Source organism: Budorcas taxicolor, chromosome 3 (genome assembly GCF_023091745.1).
Source record: "Budorcas taxicolor isolate Tak-1 chromosome 3, Takin1.1, whole genome shotgun sequence".
Lineage (NCBI taxonomy): Eukaryota > Metazoa > Chordata > Mammalia > Artiodactyla > Bovidae > Budorcas > Budorcas taxicolor.
Window position 1 is genome coordinate 36,326,023 of NC_068912.1, and position 18,287 is coordinate 36,344,309.

The window sequence follows — 18,287 nt, forward strand, 5'->3', positions numbered from 1 at the left end:
TTAATATTGATGTCAAGAAATATGTTTTATAACAATTAAAATTTTCAAATAATTGACAAGCCTGCCTTATGAAGAAAATCTTAAAAATAAATTATTTTTGAACACTTATTTTGTGACAGGTGTTATGCCAACCACATCACATGCATTAGCTTATTCACTTCTCTCAAAATCCCTATGAGGTAAAAACTATTATTATCCTCACATTACAGATGGGAAGCCAAGTGTTGGAGAGGTTAATACTTTACTTTTTCAAGGTTACACAGCTAGTGAATGCACAAACTAGTATTTGATCCTGGAACCCGTGTACTAAACCACTAAGTTGCTTACTGTCATCCCTGGATACTTGCTAGCAGTCTGATGTGGCAGAGATTTTGTTTAAAGTGGTTCTTTTCATTGCAAGACTGGACCATTGCAGATTGTCTTAAAATCTTTAAGCTAGCTTCTGCTATATTGGGAGTTGAAAAATGGAATTGAACCTCCTTGGCCATTGTGTCCATCTGTCATCTTCCTATTTTAACAGAGATGGGGGAAAGTCTAGAGAAGGTCAGTAATGCTAAGGGATGGATAGACAATAGAATCCACAAGGCAAACTGAAAGAGGTTGCACTTCTTTGACCTGGGTGAACTGGTCTGCAATAGGCAAAATATTAGGGGTATATAAGTCATTTCCATGGAGACTATAACAAGAAATTCATTACATTGAAAAAGTTTAGCTGACACAGAAGGTATTTCCAGTGAAATATCTTGAAATAAGCAAGACTTTGAAACACAGTTAGGGGTAGGAAAAAACAGGGCTGTGTTATAAAAAAGCCAATGCCTTCAACAGCAGTCTATCCCAGCTGCCTTTCTAGAAGCCTTGACAAGCTGCTCATCCCTGAGGATGAGCCAGAATGCCAGAAAGTGTTTTGAACATTGTTCTCTTCCTTTCTGTCCCACTAAAGAAGACAGAGTATTAAAAAGCAAAGACATCACTTTGCCGACAAGGTCTGTTTAGTCAAAGCTATGGTTTTTCCAGTAGTCATGTATGGATGTGAGAGTTGGACTGTGAGGAAGGTAGAGTGCCAAAGAATTGCCAAAGAATTTCAAACTGTGGTGCTGGAGAAGACTCTTGAGAGTCCCTTGGACAGCAAGGAGATCAAACTAGTCAATCCTCAAGCAAATCAACCTTGAATATTCATTGGAAGAACCACTGCTAAAGCTGAAGCTCCAGTATTTTTGATGTGAAGAGCCACTCATTGGAAAAGACCCTGATGCCTGGAAAGGTTGAAGGCGGGAGGAGATGGGGATGACAGAGGATGAGATGGTTGGATGGCATCACCAACTCTATGGGCATGAGTCTGAGTACGCTCCAGGAGTTGGTGATGGACAGGGGAGCTTGACGTGCTGCAGTCCATGGGGTTGCAAAGAGTCGGACATGACTGAGCGACCGAACTGAACTGAACTGATGGCTCTCAGCATTTGAGGAAACCCCACAGAGTTTCCATTAGTAAAGCCACCTTGAAAAAAAATGCAACATTTCTTCTCAACAGAGCTTTATGTATTAATTTTAGGAGCTAGACTGTCAGTTTTTTTCTTTAATGCAGAAAGAAACTGAATACCCTCACAAAGAGGTGCTTTTTTAACCTTTGAAGGATTTTCTTCTCTGCTTCATAAAAATTTTATCATAATTTTATGCCCCCATTCTTTATGGCTTGTTACTTGGTCCATTACTCTTACACTTAACTTGATAAGGTCCTGGTTCCTATGATACTAGTTTTTAGGTTTTGATTTCTCACAGGTGCTGCTTTGAAGTGCCTGGTAACCTTGGCAGCCTTAGACAGAGCTGTTGGCTTTTCAGCTTATCCTCCCTCTGCTCACTGTTTTGGTGCTTCTGTTACTTCTCACTTGAATGGATGTATTCTCAACCTCACCCTTCTCTACTTTTAAAAGAGGTCAAACCTTGGGCTTTTGTGGGTGGTTAATTGGTCCATGCATGGAATTGGGCAGTTCATTCTCGAAGTAATCACTTCTCTCCTTGAGTGTGTCAGAACATGTCTTCCTCGGGAGGTTCGTGGATTTCAGAGGTGCACCCACATGAATGGTAACAGGGCATCTCTCATGGTTCCTGTGAACACAGATAATGCCTGTGCTCTTTTCATGTGCACACACACGTTCTTTTTCTTATTGTGGCCCCTGCAGCTCTACAGTCACAGTCTTTATCAAAAGGGGGCCTCTCCTAACAGGACACATGCCAGGCATGACCTCAGCTGTTGGAATTTGGAAAAAGCCAACCATTTCACTGGAGAAAGTTAGGCTGTAGCTAAATATAGAGAAGGAAGCATCTTTTAGACATCTTTTAAAGCATCTCTTAGGTTGTCCAGTATGGGAAATGGGATTATAAACATGTAGAGAATTTCTGGAAGTTGTTTATGGTTAAAATTAAGCCAGAGTTCAGATTTTTGAATGCCTTTGTTATTTTAGAACTAACTAATAATTTAGAAATTAATTTGGGGAAGGAACAAAAAAGCTCCTGTTTCATCCATTTAGACAAAATTTCTTCTGTGGTTTTACATCATTTCCCAACACACTGATGTCAGTGTTGGAAGACTGAATTTAGCAGATGATCCAAGTGCTGAAATGTGCTTACAAGTGGCAAAATAGGGAGTCAAGTTTCGGCTGCATTTTGAAGAGGAATGAGACTACTAGAAAAGGAGCGCAAGCACAATTGCAAGTGAAATTGAGAGGAACTCTCAGCTCTTCGTGCAGAGAATGTGGTGTTACCAAGCAAAAGTTACTCACAGGTATTTGCAGTGCCTTTGGGGATGGGGAGATACGAGCCTGGACTCCAAGGTCGGCCCTGATAATTCTTCTTGCATTTCCCACAGTCTGGACCTGTAGTGTTGTGCTCACATTCACAGGTCAATTTGCTGTTGTCATACACACACACAGTGGCATGGAGATTACATTTGCACCTAGGCAGAGGAAAGACAAGAGTTCATTGTTAAGTCAAATTGATCTTGGAGATCACTGAGGCTTTACCCAACTATCTCCTAGAGTTGTGGTTCTCAGAGTTGGCAGTGCTTGAGTGCTACCTAAAGACTTGCTAAAATGTAGATTTGTAGGCCCGACCCTCAGAACCTTTTTAACAAGTGTCTTTGAGGGTGGATGTGGGGTTATGATACAGCCTGACCTCATACCACACTTTGCAGAGTCCTAATACCAGTCAGTTCAGTGGGGCCTGAGGCTCCCCTAAGACAACAGTACTCGGAAATCAAGGGTTTCCCAAAAGATACGAAAAATATTGCCACTAATGAGAGGCTTTTCTGTGCTGTTATCAAATCTACAACAATACATCTGGGTTTGAAGAACAATGTCATCTTATGTTTTTCCTTAAACCAGAAGGACAATTCTTCTTTGTTTAAAAAGAAATATAACCACTGAGACAATTTACTATTCAGATTTATTTTATAAATCCCAATAGTTTATAATCAGATGTTTTCATTTGGGGCTACAAAATGACATTCTCAGGCAGAGAATTTTTCCGCCAGGGCCTCTACCCAACCTGAGTAATCCTCAGACTTCCTGTGTGCTGTGCTTAGTTGCTCAGTCATGTCCAACTCTTTGGGGCCCCATGGACTGTAGCCTTCTAGGCTCCTCTGTTCATGGGGATTCTTCAGGCAAGAATACTGGAGAGGGTTGCCATGTCCTCCTTCGGGGGATCTTCCTAACCCAGGTATAGGACTCAGGTTTTCAGCACTGCAGGCGGATTTTTTACCATCTGAGCCACCAGGGAAGCCCTCAGATTTCCTACTCATGTAAAATAATCACAAAGGTCTCACATAAATGGGTCAAATGACTCAGAAAAAAAAAAAAAGTGCTTAGAACACTAGAAAAAGTTATGTGTGGCAGGGGTTTGAGGTCATTAGCCAAAGTCTTCCCTTTGGTGCCGTGAATAAAACTGTGATATATGAGAGGCAACAATGGAATATGCGATTTTCACAAAATACATTCCCACATCCAAAGTCTCTGACTATAAAATTGCAAAGTCAGACTTGATATTTGTTGAGGCAGCAGGTTATAAACTATAACACACAAAACACAAGCTGCACCCTCTGGAGAAGTTAAACCCAGGTTGACAGAATGTCTATGACCAGAGGTCAGAACAACGTATATGGGAAGAGAAGTGTCCATACAAAGGAAAGAACGTGGACACACAGACCTGGGGAATAAAGGGCCAAGATCTGTCAGGGTCAGGACCTGAGAATACGTGTGTGTGTGTGCATCTTTAAACTAGTCTTATCTTTTCCAGGGATGAGGACAAAAATATAAAAAGTCAAATTTCACAAAGACATTTGGTTCCTTTTTTGGTAGAAGTCATGAATTGGGGAAAGTAACAATACTCTTTCTTAGGCAAGAAAATAAGATACTTTAACAACTGCTGTTGGTCTCTATAATGTCTGTACATATGCATGAACGTGTGTGGTCAGTCATTAAGTCATGTCTGACTCTTTGGGACCCCATGGGCTTTAGCCCAACAGACTGCTCTGTCCATGGGACTTCTCAGGTGAGAACGCTGGAGTGGGTTGCCATTTCCTCCTCCAGGGGAATCTTCCCAACCCAGGGATCAAACTCATGTCAACTGCACCTCGTGCACTGGCAGGCAGATTCTTTACCACTGAGCTACCTGGGAAGCCATGATGTCTGTACAGCAATATCTAACCTTCTTTCTTGTGCACTGATGGTCTGTTTGGAATACTGATCCATATTTATGGCAAGGAAGCAAAGGAATAGCTAAGATTATTCCTGAGAGCTGTCAAGCTCCCCTCTAACTAAAAGGTATAGCTCCTAAAGCAATGGCCACCAATGCAAACCTCCCTGGGTAAGACCTAGCCTTGGCTTCCTCAGGATCTACTACAATTTGTAGTACCTGTAACTACACTCTGCCCTCTGTATAGTTATAATATATATATATTGTATATATTATAATAAGCTGAAAGGCTACTATTTAAATGATAGCTATTCAGCATCAGGGGATGACAGAGGATGAGATGGTTGGATGGTATCATGGACTCGATGGACATGGGTTTGGGTGGACCCTGGGAGTTGGTGATGGACAGGGAGGCCTGGCGTGCTGTGGTTCATGGGGTCGCAAAGAGTCGGACACGACTGAGCAACTGAACTGAACTGAACTGATTCATCATCAACACAAAAGTAAAATCTTTAAAATTAACATTCTTCCAATCTTTCAAAAAGAGAAAAGATTCAGTTAACTGAAACAGACAGTATTTAATTATGAGCTAGGTCTTATAAAAATCTCCTATAGGCAGGGAGTTACTTGTGCTAAGTTGCTTATTAAATAATCTTTCTCCTTCTCCATTAGCACCTTTATTTATGGCTCTGTTTATAAATATGGAATATGTTAGAAACCTAAGTGATAGAAGCACCAGCTTACATTGATTTAGCACCCTATCTGGTGTTAAAAATTCCAAATGAGGTAATGAACAATGTGACCCCAAAGAATATACTAGTTTCATGTGTGAAGACCAGCAATGCAAGTAGTAATTGTAAACTGGATTATATATCTTGTAGCTGCTAATACTTTTATACTGGTAGTTACTCTCTGAATATAAGCAATTTTTATTCTAAAGACTTTATATTTGCTGAGAAAATACTATTTGAATAACAAAAGGAAGTGAAAGAAGAATAGATGAATATTTAGTCTTATTTTTTTCCAGATTTCTTTCAATTAATGGTTCATCTTCACCTGTCCAAAAACTTGTTAATCATTCAAGGCTTAACCCTATTCATAACTCTTTCCTGATATCTAGCCTACCCACTGTAGACACCGGATCTTTAAGCTTCTGATTCCCTTAAATGTTTCTGTGTGTTTGCTTTGGTTGGTTGTTATTTAAGGCTCTTTCTGCTTTTAGAATTTTTATTCATTGCATCTCTCCCATATTAAGCAAAAAAAAAAAAATCCACCTTGTATTCTAGCCTTTTCTAGCTATGACTTTAGCGCTCTCTTTCCTCTTGAGTTTTCTACACTTGCCATCTCATTTTCCTTTTTTCCCACTCAATAACTGTTTCCAACCAATCAGAGCCTCTCTTGGCAAGATCACCCATAACCTCTAGGTGAAAATCCAATGTATATTTTTCCTTGCCTTATCTAACCTCTTATGAGGATTTGACTTTGTGGGACCACTCCCTTTTCCCCTGACACACTCTCTCCACTGGATTCTCATGGTCATTTTCAGAACCCTCTTCTGTTGTTCTCTTTATGCGCTATTCTTTGGGTTCTGTACCACACAGTCAGCCTATGTGACTCTCCTTGGGCACTCTTATCTAGGTTGTCCCTTCAATTTCCTCTGTAGTCCGTAACTACTTTTGATTTTTATAGGCACTTTAAAGCAGATTTTCATCATTTTTTTCCCTAGAAAAAGTAAACATAGGCAAAATAAACTCAAACATTTGGAAACGTTTTAGGAGAATCAAATCCTCTGTTACTGATAGGAATCCACAGAACTCTCTCCTTCCATTATCACCAGGTAAAGATTATCTGATTAACATATTGATAAGCCCCTGGTACTGTAATCTCAATCATGCATCTCTCTCTCCTAGGCATGTCAATCTCAGCATATCCAAAATGGAATTATTTGGCTTTGCTTCCCAACATAGGTGAAAGATGAGAGTGAAAAAGCTGGCTTAAACTTCAACATTCAAAAAACTAAGATCACAGCATCTGGTCCCATCACTTCATGGCAAACAGATGAGGAAAAAATGGAAACATTGACAGACTTTATTTTCTTGTGCTCCAAAATCACTGTGGATGGTGACTGGAGCCATGAAATGAAAAGCCTCTTGCTCCTTGGAAGAAAAGCTATGACAAACCTAGACAGCATATTGACAAGCTGAGACATTACTTTGCTAACAAAGGTCCATCTAGTCAAAGCTACGGCATTTCCAGTTGTCATGTACAGATGTGAGAGTTGGATCACACGGAAGGCTGAGCACCGAAGAATTGATGATTTCAAATTGTGGTGCTGGAGAAGACTCTTGAGCGTCCTTTGGATTGCAAGGAGATCAAACCAGTTAATCCTAAAGGTAATTAGTCCTGAATATTCACTGATGCTGAAGCTCCAATACTTTGGCCACCTGATGCGAAGAAGTGACTGACTCATTGGAAAAGACTCTGATGGTGGGAAAGATTGAGGGCATGAGGAGTAGGCAGAGGCAGATGATGAGATGGTTGGATGGCATCATTGACCCAATGGACATGAGTCTGAGCAAACTCCAGGAGATAGGGAAGGACGGGGAAGCCTGGTGTGCTGCAGTCCACGGGGTCACAAAGAGTCAGACACAACTGAGCGACTGAACCACCACCACCTCCTACTCTTTCCTGTGTGTTTTCAGCCTCAGTGTCTTGCATCACCTCCTGTCAGCTGGTGAAGAGCCTCCGCTCTCACTCCTTTCCTATCACATCTAATCTGTCCTTACTCCATCTCACCCAGTTCTGATATTCCTCCTCTTTTATGGTAACTCTCAAAATATACACAGTTCCAGCCATGGTCACTTCCCTGTTGACAGCACCATCATCGTTCATCTGTTTTATCCCAATGGCTTCTAAAGACAACTTACTGCCTCCACTCATACTCCTCTTTCAGCCCAATCTCATCACAATAGTCAAACACTCCTTTACACAAAAATATTTGGGTCACTTTGGCTTAGAACCATTGAAAGAGTTTCCTTTATTCTCAGAATAGAGTCCAAGATCTTTAACATGGCCTACCAGTCCCTTTGAAAGCTATCCTGTGTTCCTTCTCCATTCTTATCTGCACCACTTACCAATTCTACAATTAGTTCTTCAAACTTTGCCTTCAGGTAGACTTTTAAGCTGTTCCATCTGGCTAGAACATATCTCTACCTCTTTTACCTGCATAATTTTTACTATTCAACTTGTCAACTTGGAAATGTCAACTTGGAAATCTCAGTTCTGGACCCTCGGTGGCATTTCAAAAACCATCTGCTGGTTAGAGACTGCTTCTCTGAGCCTTGCTCCTACACACAAGGCAAGGCTAGTCACATGCTGAAGTCCACTCCATCTCTGCTCTAGACTTAGGCTGTATTGTAATTGTTTATTGCTCTGTCACTCTGACTGGAGTTTAAGCTCCTGGGAGCAATAGTATATTTGCCTTATTTATTGCAACAGTCCTAGCATGAGTCAAGTTACTTGGCATGTAATAAGTGTTTACAAAATATCTGACAAATAAACAAATAAACACCAGGTGACTAATCAACAACCAAACTTTCTGAAGGCAGGAACTTCATGTGCCTGTTTTACTATGATGAATACAGCAACGGACTAAAAATAGAGAATAATTAATAATAATAATTAATAAATAATAATAATAATTAATAAGCATTGTACTAAATCAAACCCTCTAAGATGTGTGCTGAAAATTGCATTCAACACTGGTTTTCACAACTAAGCTTATATTGGGCAAAGGAACTTTGTAAAATTGGTGAGAACTTATAAGCTCAATTTAATGTAATTTGAACTCCAGATGATTTGGCACATGTCTGAAACCTAACACAAGACTATCAGGGGAAAAAAACTGCCTAAGGACCCATGAGAAGAATTCAACTTAGAGAAGAGAAAAAACGACTTAGCGGAGCATTTGTGTAGCATCATTTTTCTGGAATGGGCATCTTATAGCTTCAACTCCTTCCTGTAAGGATGGCCACCGTGGTTCAGCTGAAGTCTGGCAGAGCACTACCTGGGTGCTCAGTAAATCTGCTGACTGAGATGAGTTCCTGGGCTGTCCTCCTTCAGTCACTGTGTCAACTGCTGTGCCGGGGCTGAGCTTGTTGAAGTGGACGCTGAGGCATCACGACATTGGCCTATATTTGGAAATGGCTCCCTTTCAGTTTCCACAGCTCAGTTTATTCTCATCATTCCATTCCAATCAGACACTAAACTCCTTTATTTAGAGCCCTTGCTAGAGTGGCTTTTTCTCCAACAGAAAAAAAAAAATGCATTTCACAATGCTAGGAGATTGCTCTCAATTCCTGGTGTTATGACCTCCAGCCTTGTGATAGGGTGGAGGGCAGACTTCCACGATATCCACTCGTCTCTGACAGATTCATCATCCATTTCCATGGCCATCCAGCTGCCATGTCTGCCTTCACTTCAGGTGGGGGAGGAATTGTACAAATGGAGACCTAACAGGCTTTGCTAGCATTCATGTATCTGATGTTCTGGAAAGCTGAGCCTATTCACTGATTCTGTTTACACGTATAGAATGCATACCAAGACACTGCAGATGGAACGAACTGACTTGCTTGTACCTCAAAGATCCGCTTGTGTGTGAGTGACAAACTGCATATACTGTCAAATAAGGGCATTGCAAAGACAGACTTTTAAAAACAAAAAAAAGTGAGCTCTATTCTGTGATGCAAACTTAATGAAAACCAGTGTGTTCTTGCTTTCAATCAGGTCTGCATTTCCTGTATTTTAGTGACCAGCTGTCATGAGTCAATTTAATCTTGCTTATAAAAAGGCTCCAACATTTAGATCTGTGCCACCTGCCAGTAGGTATGAAAAGCTCATAGAGTCTGCCTGTGTTTTGTTTTCTTTTTTATAACTTAATATATTTATTCTGGGAAGCATGCTATCCCCCAGAGTTTCCTGTGAGTTAGAGGTCTGCACATATAATCTATTAGAAGTGTTTCAAATAAAGGTACCAAGACAAAGAAGTTTAAAACTGAGGCTTTGTGAAACAAAAAACAAAAATGCTGTTTGGCTACTTTAATGCCACAGGAGGGTTCATTCTGAGTAAATGAAGTTTAAGCATCAGGGGCCCCTTCCACAACCTTGAGAAGGACCCTAACAATGTGGCCATGTGGTCACATGCTTATATATTATTTTCACAAATAAGATATCATTACATTTTTTAATTAATGAAGGTTTTTTCCTTAATAAGACCCCTCTCAAAGGGCATAAACTTTTGTCAATACAAAACTTGAATCTGGTTTGCCTGGCTTTGCCTTCGACAAGCACTAGCTACACAAATGCTTGTAGAAAATGAGTTAGCACAAATATCAGAGTCAGAGATGTCTTTTTCAGAAGGTGATAAATTATAAAATGCCTCACATACTTTTTCTCCCTCTGCAGCCCCTTGACCTTTCACTTTTCACTTCAACACATGAATTTTTTATTTCTACTTCAATATATTATTTGAAATAGAAGAGTCTCAGCAAAATGACTTAGAGATTATGAGTTATGACACTTGAATCAGATGGCCTGGGTTCAGATTCTGCCTCTGCCACTTACTTGCTGTGAGGCTTACATGAGTGACTTAACAAAGGAATAAACAGAGCTCACCTTGACTAAATGCGTCCAAGCACCTGACACTGTGCTAAGTACTTTTTGCATATTTCACACATTTCTTCATACAAACTTTAAAATAATCCCATGGAATTGGCACTATTAATAATTATAGATGATGCATTTGAATATTGAGAGATAAGAAATTCAAGTCTCCCAGGTAGTTTGATCTAGAGCAGAAATTTGAACCATGCACAGCTAGCCTCCAGAACTCAGCTCTTAGCAACCATTAGAGAAGGCATGCAGTCTTTCTAAGTATGGCTAGCCTTCAGCTGCCTCAGGGACAACAAATGAATGTGCTTCAAAGAACAGTTTTGGCAACTGAATGAGATAACCCATGCATCGTTTTAAGAAAGATATTACAAACGTTAATTTCATTTTTTAAAATTTCTACTGTTACTCTTGTTACTACTACTACTGGATGAGCTGATTCATTCCATAAGTTTTGGTGGTGATGGTGGTTTAGTTGCTAAGTTGTATCAGACGCTTTGCAACCCCATGGACTGTAGCTTTCCAGGTTCCTCTGTCCCTGGTAGTTCCTAGGCAAGAACACTGGAATAGGTTGCCATTCCTTCTCCAGGGGATCTTCCCAAAATAGGAATCAAAAGTGTGTCTCCTGCATTGCAGGCGATTCTTTATCTCTGAGCCACCAGGGAAGCCCTCCATAAGCTTTAATTAATAACATATTTCTCCAGATAACATTGTAAAAGGTCTCATGGATTAAAAAAAAAAGACAACTCAGAGTCCTGATCTCCAAGAACATGCAACCTGTTGACTAAAGAAGATGAAACATACACAGACTATCGACAGGCCACAAAGACGAAACGCTCTAATCACAGCAATACAGGGAAGAAGGGTGGTAACACTGCGTTGTCTCTACATTGATAAGGAAGTATTTGTACTAAAGAAACAACGGTACAGTACCTATCTTGAAGGCAGGTGGAAAAAAAAAAATCAACACTTACCAAGGCCCACTATACAAATAAAATACATGACTTATGTATGTTATTTCACATTATCTTCATCACTTCAGGAGTCATAACTATCTGTGATTTTCAGATGTAGAAAGCATAGCTGAACAGTAAAGTAACTTTCTTAAAGAAACACACTGCTGGTTAAGTGGTGCCAAGAGTCAATTCCAAAAACTGGGCTCTTTCAAGGATATAACTTTATTCAAAGAAGAACAAAGCAAACTGGTTCAGAGGAGAACTAGACTCAAGGTTCTAAGCAGCAATACTGATACTTTTTCTCTAACACTTGCTACTCAAGATGTGGTCTGTGGACCAGCAGCTCTGGGATCACCCCGAGGGCTTGTTAAAATCTCAGGCCTCTCCCAGGCTTACGGAATAAGAATTTGGATTTTAGCCAGATCTCTAGGTGATTTATGTGCACAGTAAAAGTTGAAAAGAACTACTGAGCTCACCAGTGTGTCAAAGTCCTGCCAAATAAGAAAACTAAAATAGTGGGGGTGATCCTTATGCACACCTTCTGTCTTCCACCATATTGTTTGGAAATGTCTGGCCTAAATCTGACTAGCACAAAGGTTCTAGCTGTAGTCACAAGCTGAACATAAAAGGGTTATATATTAAATATAATATAAAACTTTTATAGGTTAGAAAATGGATGAAGGATCTAATAGATATTTCTCCAAAAAGATACATGCAAATGGCCAGAAAGTACCAGTAAACACATAAAAAATGTACAACATCATTAGTCATTAGAAAAATGCAAATTATATCACAATGAGATACCACTTCACATCCACTAGGACGATGGCAATTTAAAAAGATGGATAGCAGCAGATGCTGGCAATGATGTGGAGAAATTAGAACCTTCATGTATTGCTGGTAGGACTGTAAAATTGTGCAATCACTTTGAAAACAGTCTGGCAGTTCTTCAAAAAAGTAAACGTAAAGTCACCATATCACCCAACAATTCTGTTCCTAGATATTTACCTAAGAGAACTGAAAACATATCCATATAAAAACTTGTACAGAAATGCTCCTAGCAGCATTATTCACAATAGTCGAAAGTGGAAACAATCCAAATGCTTATCAACTGATGAATGAATAAAGATGCAGATAACAATACAGCAGAAAAAAACAAAGTGATAAAGTACTGGAACATGCTACAACATGGATAACCTTGAAAACATTATGCTAAACCAAAGAAGCCAGACACAAAAGGCCACATAGGAAGTTCTCCTTTATGTGAAATACCCAGAAAAGGCAAGGCTGTACAGACCGAAAGCAGACAAGTGATTAGCTGGAGCTGGGGAGAGGACTGAACCGGGAATGACTGCTAAAGAGCAGGGCCCTGAGCGTCATGCTCTGGAATTCGATAGCTGGCTACTCAACTTTTTGAATACACTAACACCCACTAAATCGTGCATTAAACAAATGAAAAAGATTAACTAAGTGAAATAGTGTATTTATCTAAGAGAGATGACAGAAAACAGTGGATAAGAGTTTGGGCCCTGGGTTTAGGTATTCTGGCATTAGCAGGAAGCTTTGTTGTTTAGTTGCGAAGTCGTGTCTGACTCTGTGTGACCCCATGGGTTATAGCCCACTGGGCTCCTCTGTTCACAGGATTTCCTAGGCAAGAATACTGGAATGGGTTGCCATTTCCTGCTCCAGCACAAAGTCTTAAGCTCATTTTACTCCTCTATACATTGAGGATAGTAAAATACCTATCTTAGTGGTTGCTAGGAGGATTGAATGATACACTGTGATGAGCCAGAAACTGCTCATTGATCTTTCTTTTTCCACACCAGAACAGTTTTATCTAGGCATGTGGTCACAGACATTAAGACTACATTTCCCAGCATTTTCTTTAGCTAAGAGTGGCCAGCCAATGGCACACTATAGGAATGGTGTCTATGATACTCCTGTTGTGTCTGCACCCCATTCCCATTTCTCATTTAGTTCCTGGAACAGGTACAAGATATTAAACCATCTCAGATCTCATCGACTTTGGTAGTGGACTAGGTCTCTCAAACAACATCCCCTGCAGTCAGAGGAATGTGAATCAAGGTGGGTATGTAGAACAGAGCCACCATCCCAGCTCTGGAGCATCTACCTTCCAACTGCAGGGAGAGAGAAATAAACTTCTGCTTTGTTTAAGGCACTGTTAAAGAGAATCTTACACACAGTTTTAAACTATATCTGAAAACAGCAACTCATATGCAATAAGCACTTACTAAATATAAGCTACTACTATTATTACATGTATTTTTAATCACAATCTTATCTCAAATGCTAGATCTTCAAATATCAAATGGGGCTGGTCTGACCCTAATCCCACTATGAAAGAGAGGGCTCCAAACTTTCCAGCATTCAACTACCTATTCCTCCACAAATAAAATCTAGTGTCTGATGCTACTTATCACTGGTAAGCAAAAACGTTTTCAGAAGATGTGTTTTTATGAGCTATGCGATGGTCAGAGTTTCTCGTGAAGCAGAAATCTGCTTGCATGAGTGCTAAGTTGCCTCAGTCGCGTCCAACTGTCTGGGATCCCATGGACTGTAGCCCACCAGACTCTGTCCATGGGATTCTCCAGGCAAGAATGCTGGAGTTGGGTGCAATTTCCTTCTTCAGGGGATCTCCCCGACCCAGGGATTGAACCTGCCTCTCCTGCAGCTCCTACACTGCAGGCAGATTCTTTACCACTGAGCCACTGGAGAAGCCCAACAGGTTTATACTTTTTTAAAAGCAGCGACACACTAACAGACTAACAAAGAGGCTGAATATTCAACTTGTGTTTGGCTTCCTGTATTACATGAGAAACACAGATGAAAGGAGGGGTGTTAGGATTCTGGGAAGCCACCTGCAAATCCAGAGGGCAGGTTTCCATATGGCTCTTAAGCTCATTCTTTTCACAATACTGTATACTGAATTCCTAGTATGGCCCTTCATCGATGAGACCTCCACTTCCTAACTTTTGTTCTTGGAAGAATTAATTATTTTTGCAAACTGAGTTTTGAAGCAGAGAACTGTACTGTCATACAGTTTTCTCTGGGAGTGCACAATAAAAACTGAGATACCGATCAGTTTTTCATTAACTCTGGTATCTTAATGATTTGGTCCAAAAATTGATGAAACAAGAACTGGAAAACCTTTTATGGCATTTTTAATACCCTCTAAAAATTCCATTTAAACCTTACTTGATACCCTAAACTTATCCATAGTGAAGATCAGATTACATGATTCACTTAAATGCTGTTTCTTTTAGATAGTATTAAAAATAGTCCACTTCTATTTCTAAAGCTTGCGAGGGAGACTAGAGTACCATGACTATAAAATGAAAGTAAGAGCTTATAAATTTGAGATAATACATTGTCTGAGCTTGGAATGGGTATATGATGATGCTCTGTGACCTGTTAACTACACCCAAGAGAAATCTGGTTAGACAAGATGTGCTGAAGGATAAAAGACATAACAAGATAATCATTACAATCCAGACTGCCACTCTCCTCTGCACAACCAATCAATCTGAAGACTGGCAGGTAGAGAGCTAGTTAAACTAAAACTCAACTAATCCAAGACCAATTAGCAATTATAGATGATCTTAGATGCTTAATATGTACATAGTCAACCATTCTAATTCTTTTTAGGAAAAAAAATATCTAGGGGTCTCCAATCCCAGAAATATAAATACCCAATGTTCAGGGAACCAGATTTTATAAGACAGACAGGGAAACATGGTATTAAGAGCTTGGACTCTGGATACTAAGGGCCTGAGTTCTAGTCCTAGCTGTAGTCCCCAACTGAGTGTCAGTTTCCTCATCTATAATATGGACCACTATTAGTAACTACAAGATTTTTACAACTATTAAATGAAACAGCTCATGTTAAGTGTATATCACAGATTGTAGTAGATAGCAAATATTCAATACATGTTGGCTATTATTATAGCTATTTTTATAGGCAGGTATGGCAAATTCATAGCTATCTAAAAGTTCTTTGCATTCCCTTCCTCTATAAAACATGTGAGAAAACTAACTTATGCATTTTGCAGGCTGCTCTTCCTCTGAAGTTGCCCAAATTATGTAGTTCTGACCAATAATATGTGTCTAGATATTATTATCTAGGGTGTTCAGGAAAACTTTTTAAAAAGGACAGCTTGAATGGAATCATTCCTTTGGCTTTTTGATCCTTTTTCTTTGCCCCTTCCTCCTATTGTTTGTCTAGGGTAAAGAGTGAAAAACTAGAGGGACTTAAAGCTTTGCAATCATAAGAATGGAAGTTCTGTTTTAAGGACAGGCATGCAGGAGGCTAGGAGGAAATCAAGGTCTCATGATGTCCTCACACACTGTGTGTGCCCCCAGCCACCAACCTGCCCATGTCCTCTTGTGCACCGAAAATAAGCCACTCCTTGTTTAAAAGACAGCCTCTTTATTTTGGGAAACTGAATATACTCCTGATCTAAAAACCAATTCTAAATATTTTTGATATATTCAAGTTGTGTTCACCCATTCTGTGGTTTATAGTAACCAGTTACATTAGATTTCTTCTTTTTTTCTTTATAGAACCACATAAGTGAATTTTTTTTCATCTATCTTTTAAATTCCAATTTGACCTGAATTGTGTGCATGCCGAGTTTTTCCGTTGTGTCTGACTCTTTGCGACATCATAGTCTGTAGCCGGCCGGGCTCCTCTGTCCATAGGATTCTCCAGGCAAGAATAACGGAGTGGATCGCCATGGCCTCTCCAGGGGATCGTCCCGACTCAGGGGTCAAAATCGCATCTCTTCTGTCTGCTGCATTGGCAGGTGGGTTCTTTACCACTAGCACCACCTGGGAAGTCCCTGATGTGAGCTATACTATGGTAATTTGTTACATATTTCCTTGCATTAAAAAAATATAATTCTCCTCTTTCTCTTGGATTCATTGGGACAAAAGAAAAGTAGGGCAGGAAAAATCTTAAAGTTCTGTGCTCTGCAAAGCCAGAGTTCAGTAAGGTTCTTCTGTAGAGCTGTAAGCCATCTGACACTGTAGGATTCCTTCATCAGGTTGGATTGTCAGGTAAGATTTTCAGATCTCTGAAACGTGTATACTTATCCACTTACAAAGGTCTTATTTCTTCAAATGGTTACATTAGAGTCTGATTAAAAATGGATCAGACTGAATAAATAGCTTTATAACTAGAAATAAAAGTCAAATCTGTGCAAAAGAATACACTATAGCAACTGTACTCTATACTTTTAACTACAAAATTTGAGAGAAAATTGAATTAGATTCCCATGGGTGGTATGGAAAATTGGGGGAAATAGCTTTCTTCTAATTCTCCTTTTTCTGAGAAATAAAATAATATCCAATAGAGAAGAATGCACCTAGCAAAGCCTTCAGTTTTTTCCCCTTATTTGGTGGCCTACTTTTGTTAACAAGCCTCGGAAAAGTTGAAGTTTAAAGACCAAAACGACAAAATGTGGAGGGGTGGGGTAGAAAGGAACCTTCCCACTAAAAGAGCATGATATTACCTGCTATGACTGTTAAAAGCAGAGAAACAAAGAACTCTAAGAACAGAAATTCAGCACAGCAATAGTTCTGAAGAGAGCCAATAGATAGGATATGGTCAGGCAAAAGTGACTAGACAGTATCCATACTGTCATGATGACAGTCAGTGTTTCCATCGATACAGTTAAATCTTCAGAGATAGGGTCTGTACCAAATGTATGAGACCATTTTAATGAGAAATGAGATTTAAAGTAATTTAATATGGATCATCAATAAAGCAAGAGAGTTCCAGAAAAACATCTGTTTCTGCTTTATTGACTATGCCAACGCCTTTGACTGTGTGGATCACAATAAACTGTGGAAAATTCTGAAAGAGATGGGAATACCAGACCATCTGACCTGCCTCTTGAGAAACCTATATCCAACTCAGGAAGCAACAGTTAGAACTGGACATGGAACAACAGACTGGCTCCAAATAGGAAAAGTAGTATGTAAAGGCTGTATATTGTCACCCTGCTTATTTAACTTATATGCAGAGTACATCATGAGAAATGCTGGGCTGGAAGAAGCACAAGCTGGAATCAAGATTGCTGGGAGAAATAGCAATAATCTCAGATATGCAGATGACACCACCCTTATGGCAGAAAGTGAAGAGGAACTAGAAAGCCTCTTGATGAAAGTGAAAGTGGAGAGTGAAAAAGTTGGCTTAAAGCTCAACATTCAGAAAACGAAGATCATGGCATCTGGTCCCGTCACTTCAGGGGAAGTAGATGGGGAAACAGTGGAAACAGTGTCAGACTTTATTTTTCTGGGCTCCAAAATCACTGCAGATGGTGACTGCAGCCATGAAATGAAAAGATGCTTACTCCTTGAAAGGAAAGTTATGAGCAACCTAGACAGCATATTCAAAAGCAGAGACATTACTTTGCCGACAAAGGTGCATCTAGTCAAGTCTATGGTTTTTCCAGTGGTCATGCATGGATGTGAGAGTTGGACTATAAAGAAAGCTGAGCACTGAAGAATTGATGCTTTTGAATTGTCGTGTTGGAGAAGACTCTTGAGAGTCCCTTAGACTACAAGGAGATTCAACCAGTCCATCCTAAAGGAGAACAGTCCTGGGTGTTCAGGGGAAGGACTGATGTTGAAACTGAAACTCCAATACTTTGGCCACCTCATGCGAAGGGCTGACTCATTGGAAAAGACCCTGATGCTGGGAGGGATTGGGGACAGGAGGAGAAGGGGACGACAGAGGATGAGATGGTTGGATGCCATCACTGAGGCAATGGACATGGGTTTGGGTGGACTCCGGGAGTTGGTGACGGACAGGGAGGCCTGGCGTGCTGCGGTTCATGGGGTCACAAAGAGTCGGACATGACTGAGCAACTTAACTGAACTGACTGTCATCATCAATCATTGTGAAATATTTACTAAACAGTTACAATATATAAGACTCTGTGGTGAAGATTATAT

General features: G+C 40.0%; 1 protein-coding gene across 1 annotated transcript in view; it reads right to left on the minus strand.

Moving 5' to 3' along the window:
* Positions 1-18,287, minus strand: part of NTNG1 (netrin G1) — a 361,173-nt gene that overhangs the window by 88,396 nt on the left and 254,490 nt on the right. Inside the window, exon 3 of the mRNA XM_052636703.1 lies at positions 2,778-2,950. Coding sequence (XP_052492663.1) covers positions 2,778-2,950 — 173 coding nt within the window. The remainder of the gene's footprint in view (positions 1-2,777; positions 2,951-18,287) is intronic.